Genomic DNA, 17,054 nt, shown 5'->3' on the forward strand with positions numbered 1-17,054 from the left:
AATTTAACAAGGCTCTAGTCCTATTTCCTGTTAATACACAGTATCGAACTGTTAGCAGGTTCTGATGATGTTCGATCGATTTCCTGCTATAAAGTTGTTTTGTTAGGTTATTTTTTCATTGCTTCAGAGTCGTCAGCATCAGTAACAAAGATCTAAGGATACACTGCTTCATCCGTCGCATGATATCAGAATGAAACGTTACGTTTCTTTCGCATTTCGATCACACAAGAAATACATTCATTCGTCTGCCGCACATCGTCTTAGACATATGAGTATTCATGATGCGCGCGCAAAAATATTCCTGTTTTACATCGTCCAGGTTGTATATCTGAACATTAATTCGAATGTCAAAGTTAGATTCTGCATTGTATACGACCTGTTTGGTCAGGCACATGTTTGGACGCCGCAGATCAATCCGTTCATGCTTGTTCATTACAGATATGATATGCTGATCTAAATACAATAAGCTAGCTCTGCTTAAATTGAACATCTGTCATTGTTAGAAGCGTTTTTCATATCTATTTTATTGTCGAGGGTATACGATGGGTACAGGTTAGGTAACATGCTGCACCGAAAATACCAACACAGAGGTTCTTTTATAATTTTATACCTAGTTACCTTCACCGATAAAACGTAAACGTATACAATATTTCTCTTCGCCGCTTTAGGGTGTATCTAATGTTCGGCGCATTCAGTTAGCAGACCGCTCCATAATCAATGTTATTGGTTAATAACGGTGTGCATTTGTCAGATTTTTGATCAAAAAGCTCAACTACCAACTCCTTATCGCCGGCCATTTTGGATCACAATGCTCAACCGTGCTGCTGCCAGACTTCCTCCAATAAAGGAGCCGTAAAGCTTTTGTGTCGTCTGTTCCGAGCCAACTCTATGTAAGCGCACAAGCGGGCTGAACGGTGTGTGATGATGCGTCTATCCGCAAATACATGCTCTCCATGTAGAATGCTTTGCGGGCTTAACTGCTGTTGGATGTTGGCTCCGTACTCCTAAACGAGCTGGAAAAACAGGCCGCCTTTGCCGACGAAGGTGGTATTTTGTGCAGGTAACGCCTGTGCTAGCCCGTTATGGTTATTGAGTATGCTACTTTCACGTAGGTGCGCGTAAACTACCACCCACTAAACATCTTTAATAGTAGTCGATCTTTTTTGTTGTCGTGGAAGATTCTTGTTCAATTTCACAATAGAACAGAAAGAGGCCACCGTTTTCACTTTAAGGAACTTTTCTATCCGGCAACCCATAGGACGGCAAAAGATTACCAACATACTTTCACATCCTGTGATGCTTTCAGCGTACATAGGCAACTCAAATCTATGCTCATAGCCTGTTGTAGCAGGCGACCACGTAGAGTGGTGGGATTAAAGCCTGCGGAACCCGCACGTGTGTGTGCAGTTTAGTTAATTCTGTTGTAAATCGTCGCGCGAAGTTGTAAAGGCGCGGTTTTGACGCAACGAATTCATACTGAGTCTGGAAGAGGCACCGAATATTGAAATGTCACATTGGAGCCAAACTGAGATCCTTATCCGAAAGCTGCGCCCTACCTGCGCAGCTTCTCGTTCCGTGTCAAGCAGACACGTCGAGGATAGATATTAAAAACGGCTTTAATATACCATTGCATTGAGATATGCTAAGCGCTGTGAGTGTGTCTCCGTGGGATAAAGAAGTGAAGAAGTCGAGTCACATCGATTGCGGTCGGAAATGAGGTAATTAGTCCTGTCGCAGGACTTTAGTTTTGTTTTTCTGTTTGACTGTTTTTAAGGTGGAATTCGTCCGCGAATCCTCGAGTGGTTATTGATCGAACATCGAAGAAAGGCATAGACATGCTCACAATTGTCTTCATACAGTACCTTGTGTTAATCGACGCGTTACGCAAGAGTTATCATTGATCATATTTCTACGTCGCATTGCGTGTGGAAACTCTAGTACGAAACAGCAGTTGAACAAAGACTACGGATAACGCTTTTCCTGCAACGAGATATAACTTCTCTGTATTAGTCACAACCTGTGGATGAGTGTGACATTCTGAAAAGACCTATGTATTTGTTTGAAGGCGTGCAAAAGCAGTATCGCAGTATAGAACTGAGTGCAAGTGATGTATATAATGGCAATTTGAAGCCCTTGGCGACTAGTACCGTTCAACGTTTAAAAAAATGTTTAAATGTACTAAGAACGTCTTTGGCCCATAATATGTTTTTCCAGTTGATGTGTACTGAATATAACTTTCGACCAATTAACTGCAAGAGATGCCGTCACTTGCGGGAGAATTGCTGGTAAAAAATGAGCTCAAGAAGCTGGATTTTAGCCGAGATGGACATGTTTACGTGGAACGTTACACAGTCAGCGAGTTAACTAACATTGCCAAACTGATGAAATCTAAGAGAGGTAAGAGACTTTATGCCATCGACAGCACAGCTGGTCGACGCTATGGCATCATGCTCGGCAGAGACTAGACTGCTATTGATGGAAAACATTATTTATGATTACGTATTAAATCTACAGTTATTTCAGTGTTATCCAACGTAACCATATTGTTTGGCAACTAATTCAAGTTTTAATTAGTGCAAACGTGTATATGCTGCCTCGAATTTTACTAAAGTGGATTTTATTGTAGCAAAAGGATCACGTGCTTGAGTGGGATTCATTGTCCATAGGACTAATAGGTAGCGGCTGCAATTATATAGTTTGATGTACTTTGGCTAAATTTATTTATTATTAATGCTTCAGGATTGTATACAGTACAAATAAGTGAAATGTCTTTTATGGTGGAAACGACGGATTCTGTCCTTTTTAATGGTAAATTAAATAGGCCGATAATACCTTATGAAATGCCTTCTTAGAAAGAGAACGCTAAAAATTTTTAAAAAAAATCTTGTACATTTCAGCGTTTCGGCATCTCTTAAAACGCCCAGAAGACAAAATGCGGCATTTGGTAAGTTTGTCCGGCATTTTGTATTCGTCTGTATAGTTCTTTGGTGAGAATCTTGGACATCTTTTTTAGCCAAAGCGTTTCTTACTTTCATACACGTATATACGTAGTCGAGAGGTGGCTGATGATAGATGAGTTTCACTTAAGCGAATTTTTTCCGCAGCTTTAATCAAAATATTTAATTTTTCACAACGTGGAAAAAAGAATAGTTTGTCTCGAAACCCTAGCTACGTTACATCTATAATTATCAAAGAACTTAAATTCTGTTAGTTCTACAAAAAATGATCTTCTTTAACCTAAATATTAATACTAATACCAATAGTTTTAAGATAACGAATATATATATATATATATATATATATATATATATATATATATATATAAAACAGTATTGTTTACTGAAAAAAAATATAAGAACGAAGCGATCCCACATAGTATGTTAGGCGTTTTCGCGTTGGCTTTCAAAACGATAACCTTTGTCATTTGCCACAACATTCCCATATTTTAGGAAAATAATGAAAATATACCTTAGAGACAAATCTGAATGAAATGAAGGACCGCATGGATGCGCATGCGCTCTACGGAATCGAAACTGGAGACCCCTATAGTCTTAAGTATACGCTTAGAATTAAAGTACTGTCCATTTTGACGCATGTGCTTCGAAAAGCTTTGATATAGGTATATGCACAGCTTGAAGTAAAAAGCTCTTGGCATATCAACAGCCTTCATTTACGTTAGAGTAGCAAAGATATATTAAAGAAAATTGTATCAACACTAAAAGTATTTAGAAAATATGACCGTAAAGCTAATTCAATTCTGATGTAAGAGTAGTATTAATTTTAACGATTTATCTTAAAGGAAAAACCGTTAGTGGATCCTCAGTCTCGAATCAAACTTGAGACCACTCCGCTCACATCATCTTTGAAAATGGTCATCAAAGTACAACAAGTTTCCTCAAGTAGTTCGTCGGATGATTCCGAGGAAAGCAATGACGAGGATGACGTGGAAGAGCCTTTCGTTGATGACGAGATCTTCAGCAAAGTTTTCAAGCCGATTAGTAAGTCTTAACGAGATTTTTATAAATATTTTTTTACTTTTAAAATTATTTCCATATTTTATTTAGAGGCTACTTTTTAGTACGTATCGTTAGCTAATATCCTTTTGGAACAACCTGTGCAACAAAATGTGTGGTCGTTTCTGAGGTGATTAATATTAACTAGCTCATTATAAAATCACGGTGTTTCATTATACTACCTGAAGTGTCGCTACCACAGCTTCACGCAATAAACAATGAAGATAAACCTTATTTTCTAGTTCAGTCGAATCAAAAACAACGACATTTATCTGTGTGTGAATTGAATACATCGTTGGCAATATGCATTGCAGTATATCCGCCTTATAATCCACAGAATATCTTATAATAATGCTTCAGTTTCGTAACGGCAATCATGCTAATAGCTCGTTATGTCGAATTTGGGATAACATAGTTCGCTCTATTTTACGCTACAATTTTTATATAAAAACTTAATTTAATTAACATATAAGTAATTAAAATTAGATCTAATAATTTGCAATTCTCAATAGTCTCTTCTGTGCTCGAATGTCTACCTTCGTTGCGCAAATAGTCGTCAAAAATGAGTACTATGGTATTAATCAAGACCGTAGTTTACGAAGAAGTGACTAATATATGATAATACAAATAATATATCATTTCTATAATTGATCAGTTTTTGTGGATTTTTTTACGGAAGCTAGGATATAATATGAACGATATGGTAAACTGGCTTTTATCCGAACTTGCATTGTTTGTTTGAATTGAAAACGTGTGATTATTTCCAAACACCTAATCAGAAAATATATTGATCTGGCTGAATTTTCAGGATCTAGTTCGTTGAAACGGAATACTTCATCATCGAACGTGCCTGTATGTTATAAACACAATATAAAATTTTATATAATGACAGAAAAGCTTCCTTTAATAGGTCAAGTTATTGTAAAAATTAATATAAAATGTTCTGAAATGACAAATGTAGCGCTTCCATAACATCTTATTTTCTATATCGTCGTTGATTACACAACAATAGTATTTTGAAAAATGTTCATACATTTTTATGTTTTTTAATATACTGACACCTGACGTTTTGGCTGCTTTTCGTGTCAGTTTTTCATGCATGAGAGGAACTTTTAACTGGTAGTAAGCAGCAGGCCGGAGCATATCAACAACATTCGTTAGTAACGATAAGTACTACAAGTGACGACGACGGTGACCAGGACTAAGATCTCTAATAAGACTTTAGGTGCCTGAAAGAAAGGGCAACGCAACTTGCATAACTCTGCTGAGTAATTCGTGTGAAATATATGAATTTTCTGTGCGAACTCTGCCGTTTCTGCTGAATATTTTTTTACCAAAACCGCTGCAGGTGATTGCGAGACACTATCTGATAGCCATTTTCATTTATTGGAAATACGTAACATTGGTAACAGCAACAAGCAATGCCGGACAACACTCACCATCGCATAAACCTAGAGTCAACTAATGTTGTGTATTTGACCTGTGAACTGGGTGCCTGTGGTCCAATGGAGCGGAAATTTAAGTTTCATATCTGTCATAAAACCATAAATTGTTTTCCTCGAACAAAAGAAGAGCGGACAGAATAATTTGGAATTAGTCATACACTGTATCATAATTTCACTGTAATCATAAGCATATCATAACTTGCCACAACGATGTAATCTAAATAAGTTTTGAAAGATGGACGTATAATTTTGTTAATTATTTAATGAGGGTTTTTCAAAGCGAAGACCGCCGAATGTTTTTCATAAAGCAGTTTACTTTAGAAGCTTACGTCCGAGCGGCCCGACAACGGTTACGGGAGGGTAGAATTAATAGAAATTATTTTGTCTAGAAGATCAAGTGAAGTGCTTCTGAAAGTAAAGTAGCTATAGGACAAACCGACGGTGCATGTCTCAAAGTCAGAGTTTTTTTTCTGATTTGAAAACGAACCGTCTAGAAGTTGCCCTTTGCTTTTTGTGCCCGTACAACAATGATTGTACGAGTATATTGACGTCGCCCTGCTAAACGTTGAATACTTCGCTTCGATCGACAATTGGATGGTATTCATAAAACGTTGTTAATATCTAAGAAGTGCCTACATACCGTCCTTAGGACACTAAAAGCCGATCTATATTGAAATAGGGTTTTTTCCATTAGTGGGATTTATGATCCGATAGCTGGTCAAACGTCTGCCTGCAGCGTGTTTTTTTACTTCATTGATAGGACGTGCAAAGGAGGGATAATCGAAAAGATTTACTTTCAGTTCCTGTTCTGCTGCAAGTTCATCATGAGTTACACCTGTAATTCTTATTCTCAGCGTCGATGTCCACTACACGAGTACATTTATTTAAAAAAAAAAAAAAGAAGCAAACTGAACGTGTTCTTTAATCGTGATCGTATATGTAATAACAAATTCAATAAAGCCGGTTTACTTAAATAATCCTCTACCCGACTGTAGAGTTCGGCGTTGGTGAACTCGTCCCGACTGGAGCGGGAAAATACTCAACGTCATCTTGGGTCCGACAGTAAGGCCAACACAACATTAAGATCGACTAAATATCTTGAATCGGATGTCGATGAAGAAACGTTCAACAAAACCTTCAGGCGGGTTCGCCTTTTTCCGGTGGAAAAGGATGATCCAGGTACACTATCAAATTGTTTGGTATGAGACGGTATGGCGAACTCTAACATTTTCACTGACTTAGTTTTTCTTTTTTAATCTTCAATCGAAGTGTGCATCATTGGTATTTTTGATCTTTTGTTATTTAAGTGATAACTTATTTATTCTGTCGCTGTGAATATCAGATGTATGGGAGTCTATGATATCTGGAAAAGAAATGTATACATCATGTTGAAATTTGCACAATTTTCCTATTATAAAATAAAAAATTAAAATCTGTGGAAAGTGTCTGATGAGTATGTGGATGACAAAGAGCCTTCGACTCTCTTCCTGTCTCTTTGCACTCTTGATTCTGTCCGTGCGATGTCGAGTGTTATCGTAGAATTGGAGTGGTTTACTTTTGTTCACTGTTCTCGGCTGTTTAATGCGTAGTTTTCTCATCATCTCCTCCAATTGTTGACAGTACACTTCAGCCGTAATCGTCGTACTAGGAATCATGCAGCTGCAATGAATGCATTAGACCATAAGCCATTGCGCCTGCGAATTTGCTTAGCGTGACGATTCGGTCGTTCAGTTACTTTCACCCATTGATGTGACCGTTTGCGATTATCGTAGAAGATCCATTTTCGTCACAAGTGACAATTCGATGCAAGAGTCAGCTACTGTTGTAACATGAGAGCAAAAAGAAGCAAGCGTCTCTGCGTGTATGTTTCTGATCCTCGCTTAAATCATACGGGGCCAGTTTGTCAATTTTTTTTTTACCTTTAATCCAGGTATGGTATTTTTACATGCACTAAAATTGAGCGCTTATACCGGTACACTTTATGAGCGGCTACCATAACGGCTCTCAACTTTTGGTTGTTTCGCAAAAGATCGTGCACGAGACTCATTTAGGCTGGAATTTTTCTTAAAGGTTTTTAACTCACGACTCACGGTGATTGGAGAAGTAGAACCTTCACTATACGGAGAGTCATATTTCCAGGATGGAACTCATGTCCATAAATTACCCGAATTTTTAGATTTTATTTGGCTCACGACGACTTGATTGCTAAAAGTCCGAGCGAACGGTCTATGATTTCAAAGAATACGAGCGTATCCTAAATACAAAAAGAATATCGCCGAACGTCGCCCCGATATAAAATAGCTTAATCTATATATAATATGACATTAATGTTTGTCACGGGTCACACTGACCAATTTAATATATTTGGTATATACAAACGCAAGGAAGACAAAACGGCGGCAGTTTTGTTTTATTTTCGAAAATAAAAAAGTCAATCATTTTTAGCTGTCTATAGATTTAAGTATTTATTCGTGTTACTAAATCCAATCTAAATCTAATATGTATGTGTTGCTCTTTGTAGAGTCGATACGAATCAATGCGGCTTTATACTTGCAGATTTCTCAAAAAATTATCATTATCAATGATATTTTTAGCAGCTCACAATACAGTAAAGCTTATGCTTGATTTGTGATCAGCTGTATGTTATGTGTGTGACTATCTGAGCATGTTCAAACAATTTATTAATTTACGTATAGTAAATAATGAAATCCTATAGGAGAAAAGCATGATTACGGTGTTTTATGTTGCTGTTACCTGTTTATATTTCTCAATAACACATATACCCTTTGAATCTTTCTTTTACAGTTGACAAATCCTCAATGTCAGGTGCACTAGCAACAGCTAAAAGCTACTGTGGAGCATCGATACTATTTGACTCAATGTCAATTGACGCAAAGGAAGTGAATCCACCCACGGGCGTTTTTGTTCCGCCGAAAACAAACGATCAGCCCGCTGCCCATAAAACCGAGGTACGAGTTTCAAGCTAGTTACCTTCTGGGCATATATTGCAATTACAGGAAGTGTGGTATAGTGCAAGAGAGCTTATTTCTGAGCAGCGCCTCCCCGTTCGAGCTCAGGAAATATCTAATCCAGGAACTCGTTTGCAACTATTAATTTTCGCTCTATTACAAAACAATGGGCAGACCTAAATGAGCTGTAAATAAGTAAATATCAAGTTTTAACTCACTCGACCTAACGCTGCACAAGCGAAGTCTTTCGCGGCATCTACCAAGTTCATTTCAACTCGTTCGACATAGGTAGATCGACATACTTTTAATCTAGATTTTTTTTACTTGCAATAAAAGACATTAAAATCATACGCAAACATACTTTACGCTTGGAAGTATGAATAATATGTAATAATTTAATTTAGAAACCTACCCAAAGAAAACCTACATCACAGTATGTTGAATAGTCTTTAGGGCAGTGCGATATGTGAGGCTTAGATATTTTTCTATTATGTTATCTATTCTATCTGTTATGTTCTATTATGTTCCGTTGTATTTATTTGATTTTTCGGATCGGACGTCGGATGAAGAGGAATACATCAGCATTTCTGTTTTATATGTTGTCTATAGAGTGACAAGTTTGGTAACTTTGGTTTTTTAGGAGTCGCTTAGTGTTGAAGCGGCAGCCCACAGTCTGGTAAAATCAGTAGCGAATTCGGAAAAGGAGGGGAAGCCGAACAGAGTTGGTGAGGAATTACTTTCGGTAGTTGATCCTTTCGCCTCAACTTGCCTGCAGAAGTATCTGAAGCGATACCACGACTTCAAGGTACTACCCACTGTCAGTGTTTTCTGTCTTATACAGAACTCCGAATACATTTCTTCACTAAGGCAGCTGGCCTATTAAGGCACCTGGTGTTGGGGTGCCCGCAGTTGGTCGACATTTACAATTCTGATTATTACAATTCTGATTCGATTTGTGTATACTGTAAACAGGCAAAGTCTTCGGATTTGGTTTCGCCAAAGATGAAACTGATTGACCCGCCAGAAACGTCGACAGACTCTACACCGTCCGTATCATCACGGACATCGTCGAACAAGGATCGTTTATCGCAAGCGCACAAGCCTTTAACCTACCTTAACGATGTTTGGTCAGTATTAAGAAGTAGTATACTATATGAAAGGGAAGACAGGAGACGAGTAGCTAATCGCTAGATGTCTATCAATACTATTTTCGTGTGCTGCTGTTTTTGCTTTGATTTCTGTTGGACCTTATCAGCAGCGATGACAACAACCCTCTACGGAAATCAAAAATTCCAAAAACTCTGCCGTGCATAGCCGAAAAACCGGAAATACCTCCTACAACCGAATCTCAGCCTTCTGCAACCAATGTGCCCACCAGCCCACCAGCCCAAGGTATGATGCCTGAGAGTTCTTCCGACGACTTAATGCTACATACGGTGGACGCGAGAACTCATCAGGACTGGCAGGATAAAAAGGCAGCTCGTCTGTTTCGAAGATCTCTTCTGTTCGTCAAAAAAGGAGGTCGTGTATCAGTGTCACGATATGCGCCAGACTTCGCTAGCGTAGGAGTCACACAGAATTCTGCTATATATGCGGCCTCGGCATTAACCTCTGCGGACCGTCTGGTGACACAGGAACAGGTGCAAGAACAAAGGGAGCTAAGGCAACGTTTAACGACAGCGGAAGATAGCGTGGATACGAAACAACATATCGACACTCATCAAAGCGAGGTTGTCACAGGTAATGAACCGTCGTCAGCTGCGATCAAACAGACGAAAAACGCCAAAAAAGACACAACTGAAACAAAGGGGCCTGCCAATTCGGTTATTTCAACACAGGTTAGTGGATGCATGTCATGTCCGATGATTATCATTGTTGTTGTAGCGAGCTTATGTGATCGCAGTATTTCTAAAAAGGTTGTATAGTTTACGCTATGAAAACACCATATAACTATTTCGTTGAGAGCTACGAGAACATTAAGGACAACGCTGCCATAACGATGTATCTACCAATCGCTAATTAGGTTACGAGTGAGGCAAACGCGGAGGAACAGAAGCAATGTAAAATATCTAATTTGATGCGTTGTGATTTGTCGCAGGTCGTGCAGGAAATTAACGACGCTTCGTCAGACAAGCTTGCGATGACACGCCGTGGTAGAACTATTAAACGAGCTTCGCGGTTCACAGATTTTCTTGTAGGTGACACGAGATTACCCACAAAACGAAGCGAAAAGTTGAAAGAACGACGAGTATCGAAAACAATCGAAACTTGTCCACAGAAATGGGATGAAGGCCAAGACGTTACAGATCGCCAGCAACAAGCCATGATGCCGCCAATAACGCAAAACACCGAGGTTCTTACTAGCATCACTAAGCGACAGCAAAAGTCACCAATTGCTGGTAGCCTAAAGAAAAGTAGTGACAGGGACTCACCTAGCAGTATCGATCCGTTCATGTCATCAGGTGACGAGGCCGAACTCGATGAGCAGGAGGTCCCAGAGCAAAAGTTCGTACCCTCACTTAACGAGGTTACCCACGAAGCACAGTCAACAAACGAAATTCCAGATAAAGCCGACAGCGAAGGCCAGTATCCCGACCGGACAATTGCGCCGGTAATGTTTATTGCCGATGTAGAAGCAAAATTAGCGACGGAATCGCCGAAGGCAAAGACGCTGCCCCTGGCACCGCCTTCTCAGAGGAGTCCTCGAATAAATGAATCGTTTCCACCGAGAGCAAGTGCAGCTCCACCTGCGCCCAGCTGGCAGGCGGAAGTTCAACGGGTGCAAAAAGTGCTTATCAACCCAGCAATGGTGGGTCATCACCTTTTCTATATACTGCTAGTTACATAAATGCACTGAATTAGATTGTTTAAAAGTAAACTGAACTAAACAAGACGATGAGAACAATTGAATTAATTGAATAGCGTACGCTTATTTCTTTTGCCTGGCTTGTCATATGTATCAGTAAAACCATTCTTGTAGTGAATAGGATCACATTTCCCGTGTCCCATCCAAGTATTTGTAAAATAATTTTACTACACATATAATCGAAAGTTCATAAACATTAGGTCAAAGTGATAAAATCAAATTATAAATCAATGTACATGCATAGAGGTAAATCATGAATATTTTGATAATTTGTTTGTGATAATTTCTTTTGACTTTAGGGCGTCACAGCTTCGGAGGAGCTCGCGGCTATTGTAGAGCTCAGCCAAATGTTGTATAATGAGCCATGCACCGTAAGCGTGGAACAGCTCATGAAAGATCTAAAGACGTCTTTTTCTATCGAACTTCGCAATCACGAACAGCTCATTCGTTGGAAGAAATTTCTCATTATGCGTAAGCTTGAGATGCGTGCAAGACTGAGACACGTGAGTAGTATAATGATCTTATTAGGGAATTGAAGACCCACTTAGGTCATATTTTTTTTTTATTTTAAGGCGGCTAATTAGGCTAAGAGTCCGTAAACGTTCTTGGCTAAGATAGACGATTTGGATTAACGGAGTTATACAAGAGCTGGCAAAGGTATCTAGCATGCGACTGAGCATATGTCTGGACTCTTTGTCAGCAAAACCTTCGCCCCTGGCAGACAATACTGGTGAATACTCCAGTATTCTACGAAGTTGTAAGTAAAAACTGGTTGAGTTAGAGAAGCAATGAGTTTAAAGATAACATCTTTTAATTACAAAAACAAAAGTTTACCGGTCAGGATTTGTTCCTTGAAGGCCACAGCGCTGTGGAAACTGCTCGTAGATTCGTAAAGACGTTAGGTAAGAAAATGTCAGACAATAGCACAGTATCTGAATTGTACAAACGTTTCAAAGACGGGGATTGAACTGTTGAATATTAGCCAGAAGGTGACCGAACGGACAAGAACGCATTGGCGCAATCGAGAAGTCTTTACGAAAGTAGATCTTGGAGAGTAAGGGCTCTGTCGACCAAAACAGCAGATATGTTGCAGAATTATAACCCAAGTACTGAAACAGAGTAAAAATTAATCTCCGTAAAATGATCCAGAGCAACTGAAAAAATAAAACGTAATCTACATGTAATATGCGGGACTTCAATCGGCAAAAAATCTGCCTGAAGAATACGGCCGGCATGGATGAGACATGGTTTAATCTCAACCGCCGGAATGGCACTGGAAATTAAGCAATGAAGGCAGCTCGCAAGTTTGAGCTCCTCGAATACCTCACGAAGTCTTGGAACGGCAATCGGTAGCACGCAGTCTGATTACTTGATAGTATCGTTACAGCTCATCGCCATGCCTCAGTTACTTCTAGGATTGATCAAAGGATTATTCAGCGTTAACTTGAACCTGCTTATTTTCCTAATTCAGTTCTATATGATTACGGGGCTTTCCAGGCACTAAAAAGGGTCGCTGGTGCGTAAGCATATTCCATGATTGACTTATTTTGAAGTCCATAGGTAGAAAAATTAGATACATGAACGTGAAATAGTATGTGGTTGTCCAGAAGCTGCTGAAGAACTGAGCTAGTATGTGAGAAATAAAGGAAAATACATTTAATTTATATTGAATAATTCTAGCCTAACTAGTCGAAGTCCGCCAAATTTACTTGTAACTGCGTAATAATTCCACTGAATAAAGTAATCGATCATATGTGTATAATAATAATAAATTTGTTTGCATTAACAGCTTAGAGAAATCCACAAAAAGCATTGTCCACTACCACACAGGATAACCTATGTAGGGCGTCAACAAGCTCTGCATGGTACCATGGCTCTGGCAGCATCCGGCAGTACTTCTAACAAAATCACACCGAGCCGACACCCAGGACTTAAGCCATCTCAGCTGACATCACTTATTCAACCAGGAGAGCCGGTGATTGTTGTACCGAGTTTGCATGGCCGCAGTAGGTGCGTCAACGCTGGCACAGCTACGTCTTCCGCAAAGGGTCATGTTGTTTACGTACCACAGAACGGTCCCGGCAATCTCTCAGTTACAAAAGTATCGCCTCCTCTATTGGCTGTACATCCAATTGGCGCTCAGTCGAATCCAGTTGTGCCGATATCACCAATAATTCCAGCCGGGCAAAGATTTGAGGTGGGTACATGCAACCTGAGGCATATTGACATCGATCGGGAGGCATATTGACATTGATCGGGTCTATTAGTCTTAAATTCATCATAGAGAAACTATTATACATATACATGTATTTGTTTTATTAATTATGTAACTAACTATTATGCACGTCGTGTATTACCTAATGCAAGTACAATTAGTAAAATATAAATACATCAACTAATCGATATCTAATATAAAGGATGATATAAAATTCTTTTTGTGGGATATATTTAACGGCGTATGTTATTCAAACACGTAGGTTTCTAAAAAGTTAACGCAGAGCTCATTTGTTAATGGAAGAACGATGGGCTCAGTTTTCATTAAGTTCGAAGAACGTATAAATTTATGTCCAAGCCCACTAATAGCTGAAGGAACGAATGGCTAAGTGGTTCAATTTAACAGCTCGGTTCGCCATTCTAGTTAAACCTGTCATGGTAATCGATTACTATTGCAGGTACCGACTTCTGTTTCACCCTTTTTGGCAAACCACGCAACACCACATCGACATGTAGTGTCAGCTCCAATATCTAAAGCAGGCTTGCGACCTGTGCCAGCTCCCAAGGGTGTACCTGTAGTAACCCAAGGACTTTCGCGCACGGGTAAAATTCTGCTCAAACCTATAGGAGGCAGCTTTGCCGGTTCTCCGCCGCGTATTATTCGCCGATTGATTCCCATCAATCGAACATCCAATGGAACTCCAGTTGTTACACCTTTATCGTTGCCATCAATGGCTAGCAACGGCGTTGCTCAATCTCGTCCAGGGATATCCTTGCTTAGGAAGCTGGGCTCTAATGATAGCGGTAGCACAACGGCATCACTATTACCAACATCACAATCGGCGTCTTATATTTCAACGGTCAATGGAAGGCCACCCGTGGCTTATCTGCGATTATTGAATCCAGCCGATGATGGTATGCAGCCTCTAGGAGGAAATACAGCCCCAGCAGAAACAACCCCAAGCAATTCAGCAGAAACATCTGAAACCGGCATTGCACGAAATTCTGCTGCCAGCACTACTTCGCTACAGCGACGGAAGCAGTCGCTTAAGCCGTCGATTAATTTCGACCTGATGCCCCCCCCACTTGGTCGGCCCCCGAAAGCAAAAGCTTCTGTTTCTCCATAAACTGAATTTAAGTGCCAGTCCATCTACAATGCCTTTTGCCTTCAAAACCGTCATGTCCACTCGAACGATTCACTACAGAGTGGTGCCACTACCCAATGGCAACAATATGTACATTTGAGCAAACTGGGAATCTGGAACGGACCAATTCGACAGCCCAGCACCTAGCGAAGTATTTGTCAGAGTCATAGCGACCACATTATGGTGACATATACAAAAGAGAAACGTATGCAGCTGTTTTTATAATATAATAGGGTAAATGGGGTCGGGGAAAAGAGTAATAAAACCAGGTGCTCGCGTTGAAGTTGATGGACGATCGTAAAAGAGCTTCATTGATGCATTAAAACTAAATCGTATTTAAAAGAATCGATGGAAGCGACATTTGGAGGTTATAAGAGTCAAACTGTGAATTTCGTTCCTTAAAAAAAGATATAATAACTACGTTATAGTATCTTTCTTTTGGCAGCTCTTTGTTATTAAGGGTGCGTCAACTTTTTATGCGCTGGCTGAAAGCACAGCCTGAGATAAATACAGAGCGATATACAGGCTATCAAGGGACGTGACTATGTTGCAATGTAAATTGGGATAAAAGGTCGCAAATGATATTTCATAATACTTACGAACAACAATCATATTAAGTAGTGCAAAATTTTCTCCAGAGATGTCCCATATTGCAGACGCATAGCATGAAATAAAGAAAGGATTTTGACTGCTGATTCATACTGCCTATGTTTGTATATACGGTAAACGTTTTTCTGGCCATGAGATAGCGACCCCGTTGTGTGAAATACAGGCAACCTGTAAAAACTGCTAAAATAGTTATTCGCCTCACGTTAATGAAGATTACAGTTATCGATTCCTCTGATTTAACCGAGCGAGGTGTTATCACCTGTACATACACACGTATACATATTTATATCGAAATTCTAATGCGAAATACCAAAGTTGTTTGTATAACAATGTTGGCTATAAGATAAAAACGAAGCAAAAAATAAACTATTATTTTTAACTCAATAACGTTAGTTCGGTGTCCTTTTCATAGTTCATCGGTCGTGTGGTAATTACGTATCCCACATGGGCCAAACTAGTTAGGCATATCTGCCTAATATCATTTTCCAGCCTCTGATAGATAGAAACCCGCAATAGAACTTGTGTGATTCGCACCACAAACTAGCAGGGCCGCCGCATCATATGCATGACACGAGGCCAAATTACGGTGTTTATTAGAAACTTTGGTAATCTGAACTTCTCTGTTGAAAGGCAGTCTGTTGTAGTGAGATTAGGTGAACGAGCACAGCAGGATCGTGCAAAGCTACACAAGTTCACCTCAATATGCTATGCGTTCGTTCTATGCAGCGTTCATTTCTATAATATTTCAAATCTTAAGTTAGCTGAATCCTATTTCCATCTTTGGTACTTGCCAACGTCTGTTTTAGAACAAGCAACGAGTTCATACGTTTGATAATGCTCGTCTGTACTTTACAGTGTTTCCCAATGTCCCTTGAAAACATATGGGTAACGCTAGCAAATATGAGAATGTGCGAGCTTTTGAAATATTACATAAAGGTTTTTGCGTATATATGATAGTATTAGCTGCATATTAAATGGGAATGCATCGAGGTTTCTTGTATCACTTAAGAATGAATGCCTAACAAGTGTATATGTCTCCATATACACGACGGATGACAGTAACGAATAATCGATCAATTGTTTCAGAGTGTTCCTAAGGAAATGTCAATTTTGCACTCTGACATAACAGAGCAGGATCATAAGCTTCCGGTTAAAATAATGGCTCAGACTTGACTAGCGACTTTTGTTTGATCAGTTGCCTATTACGTGGATTAATTTCGAAATTCTTGTTACCAATTCTGTTCTTAGAAGCTTCTGAATTTGGTGCCAACAGGATTTCCCGGTATAAAATTAGGTATTATAACGAGCCAGAAGTTTTAACATCTCAGCCTTTTTTCTGGTTTGACGCTCGAGAGCCGTTCGCCAGTTGTGAACTACCACACATCAGATCAGTTCATGAGGTGGACACCTGAACTGACTTTTGGCAGATTGTGCCGCGACATTTTCGAGTCACGGGTTTGATATTGGCGTCCTTATTTGAACGCAGCAGGCAACGGCTGACAGTGTCGTCGTGAGGTTTCTGCTCATGAAGAAGCTAGGGGTCTGGAGGTGGTGCACTGTACGAGATTCGACCCTGCGAACCTGAATGACACCCCAAACATTTCGAAATGACTGCACTACCGTCTGTCATCGTCACTATAGTATATAATTATAGAGGCAATGCAGTTAGTGGAGAATAACTGCAAAGGAAGCGAGAAACAGCATCTTTGTTACAAATGAAGCATTTAAATAGAGCAACATTTAAATAGAGTGGCAACAGAGCGCCTTGGTAGGTCGAAAATGTTTGTCTTGTG

General features: G+C 39.6%; 1 protein-coding gene across 6 annotated transcripts; it reads left to right on the forward strand.

The window, feature by feature from the left end:
- The first annotated feature begins 854 nt into the window (after positions 1 to 854).
- LOC111253878 (uncharacterized) lies at positions 855 to 15,653 on the forward strand. Of its 6 annotated transcripts, none has more exons than XM_086984906.1 (15): positions 856 to 1,112; positions 1,307 to 1,718; positions 2,215 to 2,397; positions 2,898 to 2,944; positions 3,800 to 3,998; positions 4,822 to 4,865; positions 6,454 to 6,637; positions 8,264 to 8,427; positions 9,068 to 9,232; positions 9,400 to 9,554; positions 9,683 to 10,265; positions 10,526 to 11,236; positions 11,593 to 11,796; positions 13,083 to 13,490; positions 13,966 to 15,653. In XM_086984906.1, exons 3-15 carry the CDS (start codon positions 2,259 to 2,261, stop codon positions 14,632 to 14,634), a joined length of 3,672 nt encoding a protein of 1,223 aa, XP_086841032.1. In that variant the 5' UTR covers positions 856 to 1,112; positions 1,307 to 1,718; positions 2,215 to 2,258; the 3' UTR covers positions 14,635 to 15,653. The 6 variants fall into 6 exon arrangements, with proteins under 6 accessions (XP_086841036.1, XP_022669797.1, XP_086841032.1 ...); XM_022814033.2 differs by having other exon boundaries at positions 856 to 1,060; XM_086984910.1 differs by lacking the exon at positions 1,307 to 1,718 and having other exon boundaries at positions 855 to 1,060.
- The last annotated feature ends 1,401 nt before the right edge of the window (positions 15,654 to 17,054 follow it).

Source organism: Varroa destructor, unplaced genomic scaffold, assembly GCF_002443255.2.
Source record: "Varroa destructor unplaced genomic scaffold, Vdes_3.0 BEIS01000001.1, whole genome shotgun sequence".
Classification (NCBI taxonomy): domain Eukaryota; kingdom Metazoa; phylum Arthropoda; class Arachnida; order Mesostigmata; family Varroidae; genus Varroa; species Varroa destructor.